Genomic DNA, 22,454 nt, shown 5'->3' on the forward strand with positions numbered 1-22,454 from the left:
GAGTTTTATCGAATGCGACAGTTACGTCATTGATAGCGTCACAGTATCAAATTCAAATTTTATTTGGGAAAAGTTTATTGAACGTCAATGCTGACGCAATTTCAGAATTCGAATATTATCGAATGTGGTGATTTCATCATTGAAACGTCATAATTCGCAAATTCAAATTCGATTGGTGAGAAGTTAGTTAGACGTTCTCTGACGCAGTTTTCGAATTCGAATCTTATCGTGTGCGGTAACTACGTCATTGATAAAGTCGTAACTGTTAAATTCAAAATTTGATTGGTGTAAAGTTAAGTGGACGATGACTATGACGCAATTTCCGAATTCGAATTTTATCGAATGCATTTTTCAGCGTCACAATCGACATATTTCTTATCGGCGAAATCGAATGAAACGTCATTTCTGACGCAATTTTTCGCTCGATAGAATTCGAATGAGAAAAATTTCGTCAGAGTTGATTTTCTTTAAATCAATATTTTTATAATGCCCTACTTTTTGGCAACGTGGACAATTGTTGTAACGATATTTTGACGTTTTTATCGATATCTTCCTGAAGAAATAAAGGATTATATCTGTTTAATATAATTGATTTTCATAGTAGCTTACACTTAAATGATTTCACATCATGTATAATGATGTTATGTAATGGCTTGCTAAGTGTCATTTATCTTTCTTCGTAATTTTAATTAAGGAATCCTCTTTAAATTTAATAATTTGCATATATAAATTATTTATAAACATTAAATATTTAATGTTTTCTTGTTCCTGAATTTGTAAATAAATGTGTTAAAGAACTTGTAAATTATTTCTCGTAAAAATTAAGCTGTAACTTAAAATCTTACAATTATAGTGATTCGGGTATTAAATTAAGGAATTAATTAATTATATTCTTTGTAAAAATTCCCAATATTCTTCAATTATGTATGTGTATGACAGTAATAGTAACAGCTATTTTAAGAAACTGTGTAATTGTGGATAACAGTAAGAAGGATCTCCATTGGATTGGCTCGATGGGGTGTGGCAACGAAACACCAGTGATCTGCCAAACAGGGAGTGTTTGCTGGAGGACTTTCTATGGAAACTAGTCCGTATATAGGTGTTACATAAGTGAAAAATCCAGAAACTCCACGTTGTTCCGGTGTTCATCTGTTTTCTTCTGCTTGCCACTAGTGTTCACATTATGTAAAACACTACACGGTAAGGATTTTAAGAACTGCATAATTGGGGATAAAATAGTAAATAATGGTAAAGTTTCTTAAAAATTCTTATTGCTGAGGGTATTGACTTCTAGCAATAGATATTCTTTTTGTCGCTAAAAAACTAGCTTCAGAAGGAGCATAAAACCCCTATAAAAACTCGCTTCATTTCTCAAAAGTCCAGCCGAATTGCGTAACTTTCCCGGCAAAAAAACTTAAAACTTTATGTAGCGCCATCTATTACAAGATATTATTTATAGTCTCGTCCACGAGTAATTTTCGTTTAAAGATTTTTAATTAACCGTTTGTTTTGGGGGTGAAAAAGGGAATTTTAATGCGACTTCCAAAGGAAATTAATCATTTTTCCGCGATGAGGAATGAATAAAAATACAAATAAATGATCTTGGTCAGTCAAAAACGAGATTAAATGCATAAAAATATCATTTGTTATATAAATATAAGGGTAGATCTTTGTTCTCGTCCATCATTTACAGATGACAACTGGCTGCTGAACCTCTCATTAACGTTCTTGATTACGTAGATGGTTATTTTTAAAAATATTTAATCTCCTTTTATATCTTATTTGAAAGATAATAAATAAAATAATTATTGAAGTTTCTTTTCTTTATTATCATTCTAATATTTTCCATTAATTTATGCTCTTTTGGTTCCCTTAACAACACCAACTAATTAGATAATTAGTCATACTTCAAGTAACTTCTCACCATTAATAACATTACTTTAAATATATAAAAATAATTCTTTTAGAAGAAAATTTAAAGAAATTTTTATAAAATAATTAATTATATTTTTTTTATTTAATGTTAAATTACAACGAAATTTGAGCAGTGTCGAAATGGAGGCGAATTTCGCGAAATTTTTCACTAAAAAGTGTAGAATTTTGTGCTTATTTTCATTCAAATTTAAAAAGTATTTCGTGAAAATTAAAGCGAAATTTTATATTTTTTAAATGAAAAATTTCATAAAATAAATAATTAAAAATTAATACAAGAAAATTTCATACCTAAAAAATAAAATGGATTTTTTTGTACTATTTTCTGTATGTTTTTAAACTTACGTTTAACGAAAAAAATAATAAAATAAAAGTGAGAAAAATGCCATTTTTCCAGTTATATTAATATGAATGTGGAATGTTTCTTCGGTGAACTTTGACCTTTGCTTCTTACACGAATCGCACGCGATCAATTCGGAACAGATTTTGTAATAAACGTTATTTAAGAACCCCTCAAATAAATAAATACAAATTATTGATTTTTTAAAAATAAACTTAATTACAATTTAACAACTTCCTCGCAACGTCCAATCGGATTTAACGTTACTTAATTTAAGGAATTCGTTCGTATTTCGTAAGAAATTAATTATAATCAATTCTTATACAATTAAATCTTATTATTGTTAATTACACTTAAATTTTTAAAATTTTTATGATTATAATTTTAGTTTTAATAAGTTTAAAATATATTTTTTGATTTAATTTTTATATTTTGTAATGCTATTTTATACAATTTTTACTTTAAAAAAGTCAATTTTAATATAAATTTAATAAAATGTTTAAAATGTTTTCACGTATTGAAGTTATTTTAATATTGAATAATTTTTCTTACCTTTATTTTACATCATATATTATTTTTCAATTTTTATATTGTATCTCATTTAATATTTTTTATTATTTTTCTTATATTATTCCACACTTTATATTATTTTTCATCGCCTGTTCTACGTCACAGATTACTCTTTACCTCCAATCTATGCCATATATTACTTTTCATTCCTTGTTTTACATCATATCTGACGTCATGTATTATCTTTCACTCCTTGTTTTACATCAGCGATTACTGTTTATCTCCTATCTTAACGTCATGTGTTATCTTTCATTCCTTGGTATACGTCATACATTTTTACACACTACATTATTTTTACCTTCTGTTTTTACGTCTTACATTATTTTCCACCGTCCACGCTGCATCTTACATTAATTTTCATTCCTATCTTACTCCTTTCGTCAATATTTACCTTCCATTTTATGCTCCGTGTTATTTATCACTTCATAAAAAGGAAGTCATCTTACACTTAACTACCATTTATACAATTAGTTACATTATAAACGACAATATTTGTAATGTAAATAGCATTAAATTTCTTATGTCAAATAAATCAATTACATGTACTAACCTGGATGTAGACAGACAGCTTCCCATATTTCTGTGTTACCACCTCCATACGCTGTAAAGAAAGTTAAATATTAGTCTGTCACAAACAAGGAGAAGAAATCCTTTTATTACTGTCCAATATTTAACACTTAAAGATCGAAATTAAACTGTTAACATTTTGTTAAGATCCTGCACGCATGCAATTTGTACAGGTTGGACCATTCCTAGTATATGAATTTGTCCGCGTTAAACATAAGTGATATATATTGGATAAGTTTGGCTTTGTGAAGAGATGTTACCGAACAGAATACAGTGGTGCCTCGTACTTCGAATTTAATTCATTCAGGAAACCGTTCGAACCCCGAAGCGTTTGAAGTACGAAGTATCACTGTATTGTAAAAATCTTCTTACTGTTCTAAAATATTAAACTTTTTTTATGTTTTTGACGCTATCTTTCATCACCCGATGAAGCTCCTATCACCAATTCTTTTGCTGTATTTTTAAAAAAGCAGTTTAAACTTTACAGCGACTAAACTGATAAAGAAAACAATACATTTGCATGATATATCGGAGGTTTGCGTAGCCATTTTCCTGTTATAAATTGATATTCATCGTACATTTAGTAACAACAATGGTTCGTCGATATTATCTTCTTGTTTCAATAAGAAGATTAATTAAGTTCTCGCGTTTTGGATTTTTATTTTCTTTTGCCATTATTGCTGTCCTTAATGCAAACTGCGTTAATCTTTAACCTTTCTTTCTGCTCTTTACAATTAAGCAATGTAATCTCATCCTATATCCAAATGCAAATAACTCTATTTGCTTTTGTGTGTGATAAACACTAAACGATATACAACAAATAATACATTATAGTCGAACTTTCGATAACGGCCACTTTTACGTTTTCGTCAGTAGCCGCTGTTCACAGGTTTGAGTGTATACACGAAAAAACTTCTTTAACATATGCTGTATACAGATTTCTGTTCACTTAAGAACCATGCATGAAGATCTGTGGCTCCTGAGCTTAATTTTGACACGTGATATCATAATATAACATTCTTAAATAATAATATTTCACAAATTTTATTCGTATGGCCATAAAAAACCAATGTGCTTAGATAATATCACGTTCTTTGAGAATTAGAGAAGAAAAGCTCTGAAATGGTAGACTTGTAGGCCACTAAGAAGTAATTTAAATTATCTTTCAATTGATTTCTCTTCTCATTATTTTCCAATCCTTCTGTTCCTTCTCCAGTTACTTTCCAATGGTTTGTATTCACTTCTTCCTGTTCCTTCTACTCTTGTTACCTCCTTCTTGACAACAGGAGTCAACAAAAACTGTATTTAATCCTATTCTTCTTCTTCTAATTATCATTCTATTGGTCATTTTTCACTTCTAGCTTCTTGAATCTTCTAATCCTTATCTTGTTACAATAGGAGCCAACAAGAGCTATTGTTCCTCTTCCAATTATCATTCCACTGGCTCTTTTTTCCTTCTACCCTCCTGTTTATCTTATTCTTTTGGTTTCTTATCTTGTTGGCAGTAGGAACAAACAAGAAGAGTTTTCTTGTCGCCTCCTGCTGTTTGCAAGAGATTCCTCCAATTAGATATCAAGCTTCTGTTGACACAAATGTCACGAAAGTTGTTATCCAGATGTGATACCTACTATCCATTTTGTTTACGAGAAATATTTTTTTAGAATATTCTAAAATTAAATTTTTAATTTTAATTATTAAATTTATCGCTAGATGGCCGCCTAACCGCCTACCTACGGCCAAATTGCTTTATATCTAATCATTAAATTAGCCTTGTTATAGCCGGATCAATTGTGTAATCGGATTAATTCATATGCTATTATATATTTAACATCTCATAATTAAAGATAAAAAATCCTTAATTACTATTAAGCCCTTGAGGACTACAAGATCTTCTGTGATCGGGCCTTTTAAAAAAATTCATTTTATCCCGCTTTGTACCTTAACTTCAACTCTTATTTATTTATCCATCTCAGAAACTTAAGTTTATAAATTAAACAATAGATATAACTTTTTGTAAGCTTACCACATACTTCACAGTAATATATAACACTCAGACATGTCATTCGATCGAGCTGTCCAAGTATATCAGTAAATAATTCGAAAAAATGGCTTTGGTGTGGAATTCGGAATTTAGACTAGACCTGATAACATAAATATTTCAAAAAATAATAATAAAAAAAAAAACTTGAAAGAAACTAAGACTTTTTAACTGTTATGTACTGTTTACTTTATAATATAAATTCTTTGTTCTGTCTACATTTAAATGGATACAAGTAACGTTTTGGTGTTTTTGATCCTCACATGCTGCGCCGGATTAAGCCTCTAGCGGGCCCTAGACAAAATTTAAATTGGGGCCCCATTTAAATAAGTTGCTCCTAAACGATAGGCTCTCGTGGCGCACATTACTTCTGACGCACGGGTGGCTGTTAACCTTTTTTTTTTTTTTTTTTTTTTTTGTTAGATAATGGCTATTCGAGCGGAGCTTAGTAGGAATTGTTAAATACAACCTTTTCTGTCCTATCTAATTTCTTAAATAATTTTTAACTCGTTTTGAAACAGAGAAATCTTCTGCACTGAAGCCGGGCCCCTCCGAATTCCGGGCCCTAGACATTTGTCTACTTTGCCTATTCGATAATCCGACTCTGCTCACATGTATACTAGAACATTTATGTTTAGTTGATTAGATCGTGTTCAAATAAAAAAAATATCCATTCAAGCATACTAATTTCAACTTCAAATAGAAAAAAAAGAAACCAGTATCCAATTGTTCCAATAATTATATTCACATGAAAATGCTCTTAGTGTGGAATCCGGAATTTGGACTCGACCAGCTATTAACTTAAAAAAAACGAGAAAAAAATTATTTGTAAACTTTATTTTTATATTCTATTTTCCACGGCGCATCATATACAAGACAATTTATTTTATTAAAAACACCTGTAAAGATACCTTCGGTGGTTTCATTTCTTACAAGTAAACTAATCTCGTTTGAATGGTTAAATCGTGTTCAAATCATCGAAATTATTTATTGAAGCACACTTATTCCTACTCTATAAACAGGAAAAATGTACCATTAACCAATTGTTCCGATTACCAAATAGTTCCAATTGTTTCGAGCACAAAGCCAAGTGGAGGATGTTGATGTATAAGGCGATGCAATCGAGTAGAAGTGATCCAAGAACAACAAAAAATGCAGCAACTGGAAGTGGAAATCGATTTTTTTTCCTGTCCTGTTGGTCTAGAAATGACCTGAGGCTATCTTACTTTATAAAGTGTATACGAAATATCAAGATTTCTTCGCGTGTTTACTCGAAGGAACAGATTAAAATTCATAAATTCTAACCGACATTAATTAAAGTCAATTTGTATATTGTGATGTTAAAGTTTAGATATTCAAATTCATGAAGAAGAATCCCATTAATAGTAAACTATTAATATTAGTAAATATATATATATATACAGTTAAATCACTTTTGGTTCATCCTATACGTGTCAATAAATCGATTAATTCGAACTTAAAACAGTATCCTACTGTATAACGTGTATAAAGCTGATTAAACTCATATAAATTTAATGCAAGATACAATATTCCTCCAGTTAATCTCCATACTTACTAGGATCATTTATATCTGAATTTACTGAATTTTTATGTCATTTCATGCAAATACCGGGGATAAAAACATTAATTTTTGTTATATTTTGAATTTCGATTAATCTTTTTAAATATTTAATTCGAAATTTTAAAGTTATTTTACATAAAAATCAATCGATCCACTTAACAATATTCAATTTGAAGATTTAGTTGTCAAGTTTAACATTGCGCTTCCGACATTTACGTCTTTCGTGCCGATCGAAAGATGTTAAAATTTTTCAGAATTTACAATTGATTTTTCGAATGATATTTTTTAAAAAAAGTATGACTTTATAGCGATTCTTAACAACTAATATCAGATTTATGCAAATTAATAGAGTTCGGTTAATGCCCAATTCCTTGAAATGCACTGAAAAGCGTGAAAATTAAAACTGATTGAAAAGTTTTTTAAACATAAAATGATAGAAAATAACGTTATAAATATATTTTTACTTAAAACTATTTTAGAAATAAACTTTAAACTCTCATTAGATGTATGTATAAACACACTAATCCTTATGAAAAATAAAAAAATTCCACCCGCTTCAACTGATTTATAATGTTAATGTATGCAAAAATTATTCTAATATACATGTAGAATATATTATATTTATTAAGTAAATAATTTATATTAATAAAATAATACAAACTGTGTTCAGGGAATATAAAAAGAAAGAAATACGATTAAGTTTCATGACGGTAATCGAATTTGGACTCTAATGTTAAGATATATGACTTTTAAAAAAAATCTTTTTCTGCATTAATTAATTAAGATGTTGTTAAATAATTTAAATTAAAATATTTAAATGAAATAAATTAGAAAATCTTATGAAATTACTAAATACTTTTTGAAAACAGCAATATTTTTTCAAGCCTCATCTTGTGTTTTTTATGTAAATATTTTTTCTGACTGTTTGTGAATGTGTATATAAGTTAATTTTTAATTTTTAAAAATATTTTTAAAATATTATAAGTTGTTCTAAATATTTAAAGAAAATTCGAAGTAAGCACAGTCAGACAGTCAACGTTTTTATTAATTTCCGGCAGAGGGCTTCCAATATAACAGCACTCTACCGGAAATTTATAATAGTAGAAAAATCCTTTATTAGAAAGTATTTTGGTAAATTTAAAAATTGATTTAAAATATATTTATTTATATTTCTTCTACTTTTAAAAAAATATTCACTATTATTTAATCTCTATTCAATTATATAAAATTTTAATAAATTTAAGTTTTAATTATATAATAAATATCTTAATTAAGCAAATAGCATACAATTAATTTATTAATAGAATAATTTTATATTTAATAAATTAAAATTTTACATGTGTTTAAAATATTTTACACACTATTAAAAATATTGTTTTAAAAAAGCAAATTATAAGCAAAGAGATAACTTATTAAATTCCGGTAGAGGGATTTTTCTTTTGAAGCCCTCTATCGGAAATTTTTAATTGCTAAATGACACGTCACTATTTTCATATAAAATTTATTGATAATTACAAATATTTCATTTATCAACTGCAAATATTTCTTCACATTTTAAAAATTTTTATCAATCTTTGATTACAACAAACAGATATTTTTTAATAATAACTAAAGATTACTTTGTCTTACAAAAAGAGAATAAAAATGATAGTGCCATGAAGAACTTAGTATTATTCCTAGCAGTGAAGAAAGGAAAGACAGACAAGTTGAAAACAGGCTAAAATAAAATTTGATTTGTTAGGAACGATGTGCCAGAATAGCAGATAAAACAAGAAATTTATTAGACTTAAGAAATACAATATAAAGAACCTGTAATGGATGTACTAGTATGACGGACTGGGTTACTTCATCAATATTCTTAATCTTACTTTTAAAAAATAAATTTTGTAAAAAGAAATAATATAATAAAATAATTACTTCATAAAAGTCATTTAAAACTGCTTCAAAATCTTTTTAACGAATTGCTGAATTAAAATATATATTCAAAAATTAATCAAAGTGCTTATTAATCGGACGAAAAGTTAATTTAGAAATTCATTAATGAAATAAAAAAGAAATTTAAACTTAAAATATATTAAAAGTTACATCCGCAATGCAATAATTCAAATTAAATCAAAAGACTTTGCATACAAAAGGTTATTTATTCGACAGAATAACCAGAAACCATAGACGACATCCAATGAATTTTAAATTTTAATACATGAATGCAAAATATCCATACAAAAGTTTTCTCAGGACTTCTTCAACTGATTCTCATTTAAATAATGTACAACTTTCTTACAAAATCTCACTTTTATTCCGCAAAAAACTTAATATCTGGGGATTAAAATAAATTTTAAAAAATTCAAAACTGTCATTCTCGCAGAAAGTTAACCAAAAACTCTTGAAATAATATCCCCAAAAGTATATAACTTCCTACAAACTTTAATTTTTCATTATAATTATTTATTTACGGTTAAAAATCAACTTAATAAACTTACTTTTAAAATTAATTTCATAGAAAATTAAATTTTATAATTAAATTTAAAAATCTTTTTTAAATAGATAATGCTTTATGATTTTAATTAAAACTAATTAATTCTCTTTTTTAATAAAGTATTTTCAGAATGGTTTCCATATTTTAATTATTAATATATAAAGAAAAATTACATAGTAAAATGAATTCTAAAAGTTCTAAATTTAGTTATAAAATTTAGAAATTCAACTGTCATTGTTAATGTAAGACAATGGCTTTTTCCACTCCTCAGCCATTCTGTTTGAGACCACTGTGGTCACACTCTTTTATAATGGTGTAATAATGGCCGCCTACATAGTCTACAATGCGCTACTTTCTAGAGTTAATCAATCAATCAATAAATCAAACAATGACTTTCTAAGAATATAATAATTATAATAGCATTATTATGTATAATTATAATAATATTTGTTTTGCCTCGGCACCTACTAACAGAGGAAAATTAATGATAAGAAATATGAGGTAATAAGAAGCCGGAGCGGTTGATATGCAAATTATTCGCGCTAATTGATAATCGATGACAAATATAACGTTTGTATATATTTTAAATTAATGTAATTAAAATCAAATACATTTTATAACTGATTAAAGAGCACGAAATCAACATCATCATTTATTTCAATTTTTATTCTTTTTGTATTTTTGTTTCGTCGTCTACTTATCGTCTACCAGGGGACACTGCCTTTCACAACGCCACCTCACAATCGTAGATGTTTCGTCAATTAATTAACATGTAAATACTTTAAGATAATTACATTTTTGTATTAAAACTTTAATTAAGGTATAAATATTTCTGTAACAAATAAATTTTAAAATGGAAATTTTTTATTATCAAATAATTTAAAGAGATTTATAGCAAAATAATAATAATATTGCTCGACCTTCAATAACGCGCCGCGTGCGGAGTAGATTTCACTTTTTTCCCCTATTAAAATTAATAACAATAATGTTTATTAAACGTATTAAGCACGTGCTTGTTACAAAGGCTAGTTATTTACAAAAAAAAAATTTACCACTGTCCAAAATGCCTTAAAACTTTTACATTTTTCAGCTTGAATTGAATTGAATTGATTGAATTTTTTGTATTTTTGCCTTGATTTAGGTCCGTCTTAACAGCATTATAGGCCCCCGGGCAAAGCAGTTTACCGGATCCTGTCTACACAACAGGCAGGTGATAGAAAATTAGTGTCTGTGCATCAATTAGCGTGGGGCCCCCGGGCAACTGTCCAGAGTGCTCATGCGTTAAGACGACATTGCCTTGATTAGGTTCTTATATATTTCACGTTTATATAATTTATTATTAATTCATGGTCATAATACTTTAGAAATTTTTTAACAGCCTTTCGCACTTTCCATTCGTAGCAATCAATATTAAACCATATATTTTTTGGTTTATACACGAGACTATTGCCAAACAGTGTTATGTTAGATTTTATGCCATTTTATATGCCATAATACTTTTCAAATTCTGACTCTTCCTCTACATAACTCATAACGTTTAATTTATTTATATCTTCCTATAATCTGTTTATATAAACTTTTAAAGCCTTTTCCACAGAATATCTGTTTTATTGAATTATCTCTAATGCTCAACTCGAAGCAAAGCATCATAGGAAAATGATCAGAAATATTTCTCTAACATGCATTTTATTAGTACATTCCATAATCTCTTCTGACACAATAATATAATCAATAACCGATTTGCCTGTTTTTGAAACAAGTATATTCAGCAGAGCTATCACTAAACACCGGCCATTTAAATTAAACAAATTATTATTCAAATTCTTATAGAATATATTATATACTTTCAAATTACCATCTTATCACCAAACACTGTATGCTATATAAATTATTGAAATATTTTTCGATATTTTTTTATTACGCCTGAAATAATATCAAATATTATTCACAGCATTATTACATACTAAAATGACCGCTGAAAAAATTCCAGCCGAATTGCGTAACTTTCCCGGCAAAAACTTAAAACTTCATAACGCGCCATTCGTTACGATATTTTATTTTAAAAACTTGTTTTATTTAGTAATTATTATAAAATGGCAAAAAAGCTTAATAGAGAGTGAAGTCTTCATTCAGTCCGAATCCTACTGGAGATGACACGTGACCCTTCTATCTCCTCACCTTTCGACCTTTAACCACCATAATGTAATAGCATCAATATCCCTAATACATAAATCTCTCCGCAAAATTTCAGAAATTTTCGACTGAAAGCACGGGAATTATTAATTATTGAGCTTCAAATTCGGTGAACATAATAGCGCCCCTATACAGACACACGCTAATATCCATACATAGAGGGGAAAAAACCCCAACTTGTTTGTATTTCTCGGCGTTTCGACGTTTCCCGAGTCCAAAAATGTAAAAATCTTCGGGATCATTTTTTGACCGATGGCCATACTTTCCCTTTATTATATACAACATCCGGGAAAGTAATTATCTTTCATAACGTTGTTAATCCAACAATTCACGTGTATTAAGAAACTAATAAATCCACGACCAATTTGGCGAGATACCACAACATGCAATCTCTCAGCAATGCTCAAAAACATACCTTCACTCAGTTGCAAAGAAGCGTATCTTTCATCTATTAATTTAATCTCTGCAATACAATATTATTATTAACAAAAAGACTCGCCAATATCCACCGTCGACTACAACGCCCCGAAAATTAATAATAAATCTATATTATAATTTATTATACCGGTTGGTAATGGTAAATAATGTATTTTAAAATGTTCATAATGCCTTAAAATACGTTATTGAAGTCATCTAAGCCCATCTGTTCCAGTCCATCCTTCATTCCTCTTCTCGAATAGTTCATCAGATTACTTTCTTCCACATTCCTCTCCACCTGTTCTAACCTTTTCTTCCGGTGGTTCCCGTCTCGGTTGTTTACTCCCCACCTTCAATTTGAACATTCTTCTAGGTAGCCACTCCTTTGTCATCCTTATCACACGCCCACACCATTAAATCCTCTCAGAAAAACTTTCTTTCGCTTCTATCCACCTTTTCATTTCATTCGTCGTTCGATCCAATAGCGTTTTATTTTCTGACTCCACAAAAAAAACTCACGTTTGCATGGACTTTAGAGTTGTCCCTTGTTAAAATCGACGTCTCATATCCAAAATTGCATGTCAAATGAACTTCTGTAGGAGCGCCCAGAAGGGGACAAAAAGAGCGAATTGCCTGAGACAAGTAGGGCTCCTATACAATAAATCTTCATTTACTTCCTTTAAATTTTAATGTAATAATTTAATTTGGTTTATGGCCCCCAATATGTATTTTGCTCTAGGCCCTCTATACTTCGGTGACTCTTCTACACTATATGTTGTAGTAAAAGGTTTCTTCAGATTGGCTTCGCCTATTCGCTCACCCATTTTACCTCAATAACTCCCAGATAATTTATTTAATATTTATATAATGTAATTAATATAGATTTAGACTCTTAATGAGTACACATTTGTAAATTAGAATTCCTTAATTATCCATTAAATATATTATGGAATCAATTTATAAATATTTTATCAAATATTGTTTAATATTATTATTATTATTATTAATAGAAGGCTACGTTTAAATGAGTAAACAAAGAATAAAAACAAACACACGAGTACATACGTATTTTATGATAAAATATTTATATATAATTAATGAAGGAAAATAAGATATGACTTGGGATCCATCGCATTGTGGTAAATTAAATTTATCTCATTAAAATACAATGTTTATTGTCAAAATATTGTTTTAATATAAAACTAGAGGCAATTGAAAAGCTAAATTAAACCAAAATGTATTATGTAATTAATTAAGTTGTGTAGTTTTTACGCAAAACGCTAGGTGGCTTTTTTTCAATTTGGACACTGTTTACGCCCTGTGGACATTAAAATGGCCTACGGGACCCTAATACCCATCGTTGGTTCTGCCAGGCCCACAATGGGAGGGTCTGGATGCTAGAGACGAAGCCCAACAGATCAGCCGGCGAAAGAATTACCGGGTTTTTCGAGCGCCTCGATTCGATCCCGGATCTTCTATAGCAGAAGGTTGACGCCTTAACTGCCTTGACCTTTAGATGTACCTCTAAAGTCAGTTAACAGTTGTAAAGATTAAATTACTGTTATTCGCATGACTTATCGCTTGAAATCTATACAAAACTTAGGGTGAGACTATGCAGAAGCGAATTTAGAACGAGCGATTTTGTTTTCGCAAAGGAAAACCATGCACAAGCGAGAAGCGAGAAAAACGCTGGCGAGAGCGAATTTCTGGTTCTCGCACATATCTGACAGGTTTAGATATTTATCGCGTCACGCCACATATTCTCGCTCACGTCTGCATAGTCGCACCCTTATTCAGAGTTAAATTTCCACGCGCTTCCACTTTTGTATTATGACAATATTTGAACATTAAACTTAATTAGATAAGTTAAAAGTACTGTCGTACACTTTATATTTATCATTATTATTATTAATTCATAAAAAATCCGTACACAAAATTATATAGGCCTAATTTTTACGTAGTTTATACAAAATACATTGTGTAAAAACCTACAAAATATTAAGCCTTATTAATTAATTATTTATTGTATTTTATTGTATTCACTTTTGTATTTTATTATTATCATGATTAAATATGTATTTTATTGTATTTATTAAATATTAAAAAATTAAATTAAAAAAAAGCATTGTTCGTGCGCTTCAAGAAAACAGTTGAACAGCGTAAGATGACGTAAAATTGGAAAAATCTATTTTTAAAAATAGGGGTGTTCCCTTTAAATTGATGAATATCGCGTGTTTTACAATTCAATTTACGTCATTCAAATTTTAAAAAATAAAGAAAAATCAATTGTAAAAACATAAAATATGCTTTTTTAATGAAATTATTACGTTATTAATTTTTTTAATATAACGTTGTAAATTGTAAATAATTTTTTTTTCGCAGCAATTGCGTGGCGGGTCTTTACAACTATTATTTAATTATATAATAAATTAAATATATATATATATATATATATATATATATATATATATATTTATTTATTTATTTATTTATTTAGTTATAAAATTCTATACTTTTCATTACTTATTTTCTCTAATTTAAAATTTGTATTAGTGTAAATGTAACGTTGACGTCAATACATAAACGATGAGTGGAGCGAGGATGAAAATTAAACATGAGAGAAATTTAAGCAAGAAAAAGGAAGTTCGACTAATGAATTAAAATATTTGTTTAAGAAATAAATTAAAATTCTAAGAGACTTAAACGTGGATATTAAAATTCCAATCTTTATTTATGGAGAAGATTAGTTTTCTGCGCTCGTAGGTAAAGAAGCCAAACATTTTACGATAAGATATTGCTAAATAATATTACAAAAAAAAATAAATACATACATTTTTATCATTTTTTAAACACGTAAATATTTAATTTCGATTAAAATTCTTCTAAAATGTCGATTTTTATAATTCGCTGCAATCACAGGATTGCGTAGTATAGGTTGCCATTTTGAATTTTTGCAGGAAATGACGTAGTAGATGATTTTAATTCTGTAAAATCTGTTTAAATGGCGATTACTTTAAACTGAATTTTGATCATTTTAACTGTGGAATTTCGATTTAGCGCCATTTTTTTATCGCCTCTGAAATTGGCACAAAATCGAATGTGGCAGTGAACCGAAAGACTCGTGTTATGTGTTTGTAATGGGGGCCACACGAGCTCGTTTGGAGTCGCGTGATTTGGTGATAAAATCGGGATTTATGCAAAATTGTAGATTTAATAATTCACAGTTAATGAAGGGGAGGTTTTTTTTCTTTAATATCGATCCGTTCTCAAGTATTCTTTGGAGCTTTACGAGTAGAGCAATTTAGAACGGCGTTATATGGGGAAAATCCGTCCTCAATTATTTGTTGGCGCTATACGAGGGTGGTGCTATTTAGGGGGAAGACCTATTCTCAAGTATACTTTGGGGCTTTACGTGTATAGCGTTATTTAGTGTGGCGATAAATCGACATTTGACAAAATTTTAGTTTTTATTTTTCATTCCATAAAAATTTGGAAAATAAGTTTAAAAAATATTAACTTTTCAGAAAATATTTCAAACATTTAGATAATTATAAAATAATTTAAATTATGGCTTAAAAATTAAAAGTTTTATAGGAAAATAATCATTTAAAATTGTTATTATTTTTAATAAATTTTAAAGATGATTACAATAGTTAATTTTTCACGTTCGCTTTCGATTAATTATATTAATAAATTTTCAATTGTACTCTGAAATAAATGAAATAATTACGAAAACGACTTTTAATGGAATAATAATGAACTACCGGTTAATTACGCCATATTGGTCTCGCAGGCTTTCCTCTCGGCGACTGTTATTTGGGCTCTAAAATGGCAAATTTAAGTACAAAAGTAATTAATTTTACGCCCGAAAACAAAACATAAGTTTGAATCGGCCATTAGTTAACACATTTCGATAGTCGTCATTATTTTCGGGCGTGGCACTTCGCGTGCGTCAAGCGAAGCGACGACGCGACGCGTTGCTGCCATTAATTTCAAATCTTTAAATTGGTTTACTTTTTATAATGATTTATTTTCAAACGACAGTTATAAGCGGAAAAAGCCATGCAAATTTTATTCTTGGAACATGGGAAAAAGTACTTTTAGCGGTTATTATTTTACAAGAATTATAAAGCGTGACTGACAGATAATTCATCATAATTATGTACGGTTGCCAGACATCATTTCAGTCATATTTTATCAATTTTATTGTCTAAAAATACATAAATCGTCAACTAAATTATGACAAATCCTTAAAAAATTGCTATTTTCTTCAAATCTTTATGGTTTAAGTTTGTTTACGTCTGTCCAGAGTGGCCCAAAAGTCATTCAAACAGTCACATACTGTTGTAAGGGATTCCAAAGATAATGACTTTTGGGCTACCGTGCCTACCCGTATAAATACAATAGAGATAACAAACGCAGGTGTTTCTATGTGTACATACAATAAAGATATAACAAAAATATTGAGTGAGCACATCTGCCAACTAACGGCGTTCAAAAGAAGCAAAACTATGAATAAACTGGGTAACACGTGAGTCGTAGATTCCTCGAGGAAACAAAACAGACTGTTTTTTATTCCCATCATGGATTATGCCAGCTCCACAACAGGAGAGAAAAACAAAGTCCGATATATTCATGAATTTTTGATGCGCCGAACGCAACTCGAATCCGTATCCTTCTACAGTGAGGAGCCCACTAATGGACAAGTGGATGAAACCGCCGAACACGTCAGTTGGTTGCGGGTTCGGGTCCGACCAACGGACCAACTACGTGGTGTTTTCCAGGTGTTCTCCGCGTATATAGTACCTAAATAGGAGCCAATTTCCCATAGAAAGTCCTCCCTGAAGGCACATGGCCTGTGTCGCGTTGTCCTTATTCTATCGATCCAATCTCATCACTGCGGAAAATGAAATCTTTACCGGTTCATCTGCAAACCATAATTACAAAACACAGCCAGATAATTTAATTTAGCGCGATCATCGGTTAGCCTCCGAAAATTGCACTAAATCGACGTTAAATCGAAGAACCTCAAACAATGATAGTTGTATGCAATAATGAGTTTGAACTTTTAAACAGAACGTTCTTCAGTAACTGCGAATTAGTAATTATATAATTTTGAGCTACAAACTACATTATCATCAATAAATCAGGTAAACTTGAGACGTCTAACTTTAAATTAATATTTATGAGGTAGATCCATTCACAAGTATGTAGCAGCGCTTTTACGAGGGTGGCGCTAATTAGGAGGCGTTATAACGAAATCTATCCGAAGTAATTAAAAAGGAAAAAATATTATTTACACCAGCCATTGCTTATAAATTGAGGAGGAAAACTGGTTTTTTCAGTTTTAGTTAAATCACCCATACGTAGAAGCAAAATCTCAATAAATTTCTTTACGACTTTCTGATACATCATTTAAATCAAATGTAAAAAACAATAAAAACTGTAATTGCTTATTACATTTTATTATAATTAAGCAAAGACAAGTCGAATTGACAATAGACAATGAATTGAATGTTGTGTTTCCCGTTCTTTCACTAAACGACACTCGAATTTTCTTATTCGGGTTATAAAGCGGCTTAGAAGACGGACAGAAGTGCTCGAAAACATCAGCGAAGTATCATAAAAAGATTTATTGATTCTTGTACAATTACCAAAGTTTACTGAGTAAATGCTAAACCGATACGTACGATCGCTATGCAAATCCTCAACTTCTAAAGATTTGCAAATTCTTTCCTCGACATAAAAATAATTTATATTTTAAAAAATATATTAAAATAATTTTTTAATTTTATTTAATAATTAATAAATTTTGAAAGATTTCGAATTAAGAATCGATATATTTTTATATCTAAATCTGAAACATGGGTATATAATGTACAAATTTTTATTGGGCTATATAATGGCGAATTAACAATAAGCAAGAAAGCAATTTGGCTAGAGGTTGGCGGTTAGGCCGCCATCTTTTGAGCGATATATTTAATAATTAGAAATAAATTAGCTTTTAATTTAAAATATTCGGGAATAAAAGATCAGAGCGGAACTCGAACCCGAAACTTCTGCTTAACACTTACAGATGTGTTACTTCTGCGACACTTACAGATGTGTTATTGTAGATAATTAACGTTAAAATCTTCAATCGAAGCCGAATTTAGACTTGTTCAGGCCCTAAGAAGCCTTCCTTTTTGCCAAATAATAGTAAATTTAACGCCATAACGCTTGTAAGTTTATTATAATTTAAGAGAGAGAAAGGCCTCATGGAGTTTGGCCTTAATTGCAACTTGTTTAGCTTATTTGTAAATTCGATCCTGAAATCGTTTATTGAATTTTAAAACATTAAAACTTCTTCAAGAATAGCAAAGAAAACTTAATATTACCCGAAAATTACATTAAAATATTAATTTTGCAATTAATTTAACCTTGAAGAATAAAGCATAAAGCTGCAACGGTAAACACATTAAGAATTAACAGGACAAATGAATGATTCAGCTGTATTAATCGATAATACAAATATAAATAATAATCTTTTTAAGTTACATTGAACCTCTACAATAATAAAATTTTTAGTGTGAATGCCCTTCAAGACGAAAATTGCTGTTAAAAACCATTCAAAAATTATGAATTTCATTTTCAAAACATGCTACAACTGTTAAATTTGCAACTATTGGAAGTTATAAGTTTCTGACATTCGTTAAAACCAATCAGAAAACGTAAAAAGTCAACGAATCAGTAACAATGTAAAATCACAGTATATTGATGGGATACGGCAACAAAACACATAGGCTATCTGTCAAAGACTTTGTGTAGGAAATTGCTCCATATTTAGGTGTTAGACACGTGGAGAAACCCGGAAAACTCCACGTGACTAGCCTGTAAATCATGCGAACCCACCTCTTGTGTTCGGTGGTTTTATTCGCTTTGACATTGGTGGGCCTTCAGAATCATCTAGTGATAATACAAACAAATTTTATGCTTATTATATAACAGGCATAAATTTATAAATTTTCAAGATCGGCTGGAAAAATTTGTTACTAAATTACTGCAGAAGGTTTTATTTTTAGCTCCATACAATGCAATGTGTAGTGAGCGACTAAAAATAGCTTATTCAATATCGAACCTTTAGTTCTATGGATCTAAAGAGTTTGTCAAGTTTCCTTAATGAAGTAATTTGCTATTTTATTCATTAATTAGTGAGGATCCTTTGATAAATGTTCATTTAGATAATTATACGAAAGCGAACGAACTATATTATAATTGGCCAAATTAACTTTCAATTATATTGTAATCACGAACTATCGGTACACTAACCCCCGTTTTACGACCTTTCTCTATTAAGACCGATAAATATTAATTATGATTACAAAAAATGACATATTTCAGTATTGTAGAATCTTGTCGGCCATTTCTGCGCTTTCTTTTATATAATGCATAATTTATTAACAGGAACGGAACCTGCATTCATTCCCCTGAAGCAATGATAAATTAGACTTCGATTTACGACGGCTCGCTTAAAACTTTTCAAATGCCAATTAGGTCGTAAATACGAGCGTTAAGGTAGTGGCGTTGACTTTTCCACCAATTAGAGATGATTATTTATAACGTCATTAAAGTATTGTAATCTGTTGTATAATTCCACGACCGGAAAACTGCTTTAGGAAATGTTTTAAAGCTAACTTTACCTTATATTTTCTTAAATTTTATAATTATGAATACACAAATAGTGAATAAATAAACAAAATGAATATTTTAAATTATTTTAAACACAGGAAAATTGTTTCCTTCTTAGATTTTTAAATAATTTTTAAAAATAACTATTGGCTCGTTTTCTGTCCACGGGATCATTCTCGAACCTTATTGGTCGATATGGTCAAAGATACACCGGCTTATGCTATTGCCAATGAATATTTTATGAAAATTTCTCAATATTCTTCCACGCGTTTTTGAACGCGTTTTTACTTTTGTTCTAGCAAGTTTGTTTGGGTTATTCGTAATTATCGTATTAAAGATAATGTGATCATTTAGAAAATCGTTCCATAAACTTTATGACTTATTTACATGTTAATATAATTTTCAGCATAAAATTTAATTTGGTGAAAGAGTATAAAGCCATTATCTCGTGACTCATCAATCATTCAGAATGAATTAAAGGCAATTATCAATATTCATAAACATCACATCTGCTAAGTTACTAATATGGCTACCGTATGTTACACGTGGAATATTACAAATAATGCTAAAGTTCTTATAAAATTATCAACTAAACTGCAAGTATATCCAAGAAACAGAGAAGTAAACATTTCTGTAAATGATAAAAACGTGACCACATAAAACCATAGCAGCAAGAACGTGGCTTTTACCTTTCTTATATATATATGAGGTATATCACGAAAGTCTCAGTGTCTTAATAATTTTTATTGCTTTTAAGATGATATCTATGTCATTTTTACTAAATTACACAATGGATTATTTATTAATGGAACAAAATTCTTCAATAAGTCACGAACAGAATCCAAACTGAAAAGTTTAGATTTTAATTTCAATAAATCTCTTTTGTTTGCACTTTTTAAAATATATTTAGAAGAAGAGGGATAGAACTAATACGAAATAGTAATCGTTTTAATATTAAATTTTTATTTGTATTTTATAAGTCAGATTACACAAGAACTGCCTATCGTAATGGATGATTCGAGTTCGAACACAGTTTAGATGCCCATAATCGGTAGCATCGTTCCTTTATCTCAGCCATGCTAATTGACTATATTGGAATCTAATTGCCTGTCATGCTATAAGTAACTGAGTAACCTTATTTAAACTAACCGGCAGGTATAACGTTACTAAAGTAACCAACTGTATAGCCTTAATGTGCTGGTTATAATGGTTCTTTACGAATCTGTTATACAAGAATAACTCATCGAGATATTCGAGTTGAAAATCGATTTAAATTTTTATAATTTATCATCGACATGAGTTAGACAAATATTAGGCTACTTTAATATCTGCTAAATTTACTTAATGTACTTCATTTATTGGATATAAGTGCCGTTGAGGTGTAAGTGTTCTAATAATGATAAATGTTACAATGCTTATCAATTGAGTAAGTATCTTTTATTATCTTATCAATTGAGTAATGTATTTCCAAAAGTATGCCAATTCTTGGCTTAAACTACTGTATATTAACTTAATTATATAGTATTAGCTCATAAACAATCAGTTGACTAAAGTGTTTCTTTCTTTAAAAATGGGCGCCTCCTTCTTAGCTAACCACTTAAGATAAATAAATAAATATATTATCCTAGTGCTAATTCTTCTCTAATACTAGACTATAACAAATAAGTGTTGTAGTTTCAGCTCCAGATCCCTTCCCTGATGAATCGAGGAGTATTCTATAGCACTACTCCTTGATTAATCACTTCAATGTAGCATATACTCCCCAAAATGCAAATCTTCAATTCTAATTCTTCAATGAAGAGTAGAATAATGTACATTTTCTAATAATGAATAAGCGCTGTAGAGCTAAGTCTTGGTTACATATAATTAAAATGATAGAAAATTATTTAAAAACTCCATAACTTTCCAAGCGCCGAAAACATCTTTTACTGCACTTATACTGTCGCATCCGCTTTTAGTTTTTTTTTTTTTTTTTAATATCAAAATGGATTCTATAAAGCTCTAAATATGTGATATCGATGGCAGAAATTTCTAAATTTTTTCTGTAAATCACTTCTTATATACCAGTTCCATAAAGAATGTCATCATCTATCAGTAGTGGTTATGTACTTGGAGCGGTGGGCAGGCTCTTGCTCGTAGAAGTTTTTATAGCAATTTTTCAGTAAAATCATCATGATTCTATGGATAATATCATCATACGTCATCGATGTAGTGACTTTTTCCTCGAGAACTGCGATAACACATGTCCATATTCATTCGTGTGACAGAAAGTTATGATGTTAAGTTGATCGATTACTTGATAATAGTTCGAACCACTACGATGTTAAAATATCATCAATTTTGCAAAATTTTCAGCAATTTTCTCTAAAATATGTTGTATAGAAATTCGAAAATACGCATTGTTCTTCTTCGGCGGCTTATGACTCGTTTCAAGAAAAATAAAGAATATCGATCGCCGTATAAAAAAGTATGAAAACTGTAAAAATTGTGGGTTTTATACAAGAATTTAAAAAAATTATAGTACGTAAATGTGTTTAAGTTAAGTTAATTTAATACTGAACGATGAATAATTTGTTTTTTCTTCTTCAGCGCGCTGAGCGATGTTGATAGCAGCTGAAGAATTTCGATTAAAAAACATGGCAGAAAATAAATTTATAATTAAAATTAGATG

General features: G+C 29.5%; 1 protein-coding gene across 1 annotated transcript in view; it reads right to left on the reverse strand.

The window, feature by feature from the left end:
• The window catches only part of LOC136979359 (uncharacterized protein ZK1073.1-like), a 50,289-nt gene that overhangs the window by 22,176 nt on the left and 5,659 nt on the right, over nucleotides 1-22,454 (reverse strand). Inside the window, exon 2 of the mRNA XM_067275301.1 lies at nucleotides 3,393-3,443. Coding sequence (XP_067131402.1) covers nucleotides 3,393-3,443 — 51 coding nt within the window. The remainder of the gene's footprint in view (nucleotides 1-3,392; nucleotides 3,444-22,454) is intronic.

This window comes from Centruroides vittatus, unplaced genomic scaffold, assembly GCF_030686945.1.
Source record: "Centruroides vittatus isolate TY-2023 unplaced genomic scaffold, ASM3068694v2 contig_620, whole genome shotgun sequence".
NCBI classification, from domain to species: Eukaryota; Metazoa; Arthropoda; class Arachnida; order Scorpiones; family Buthidae; genus Centruroides; species Centruroides vittatus.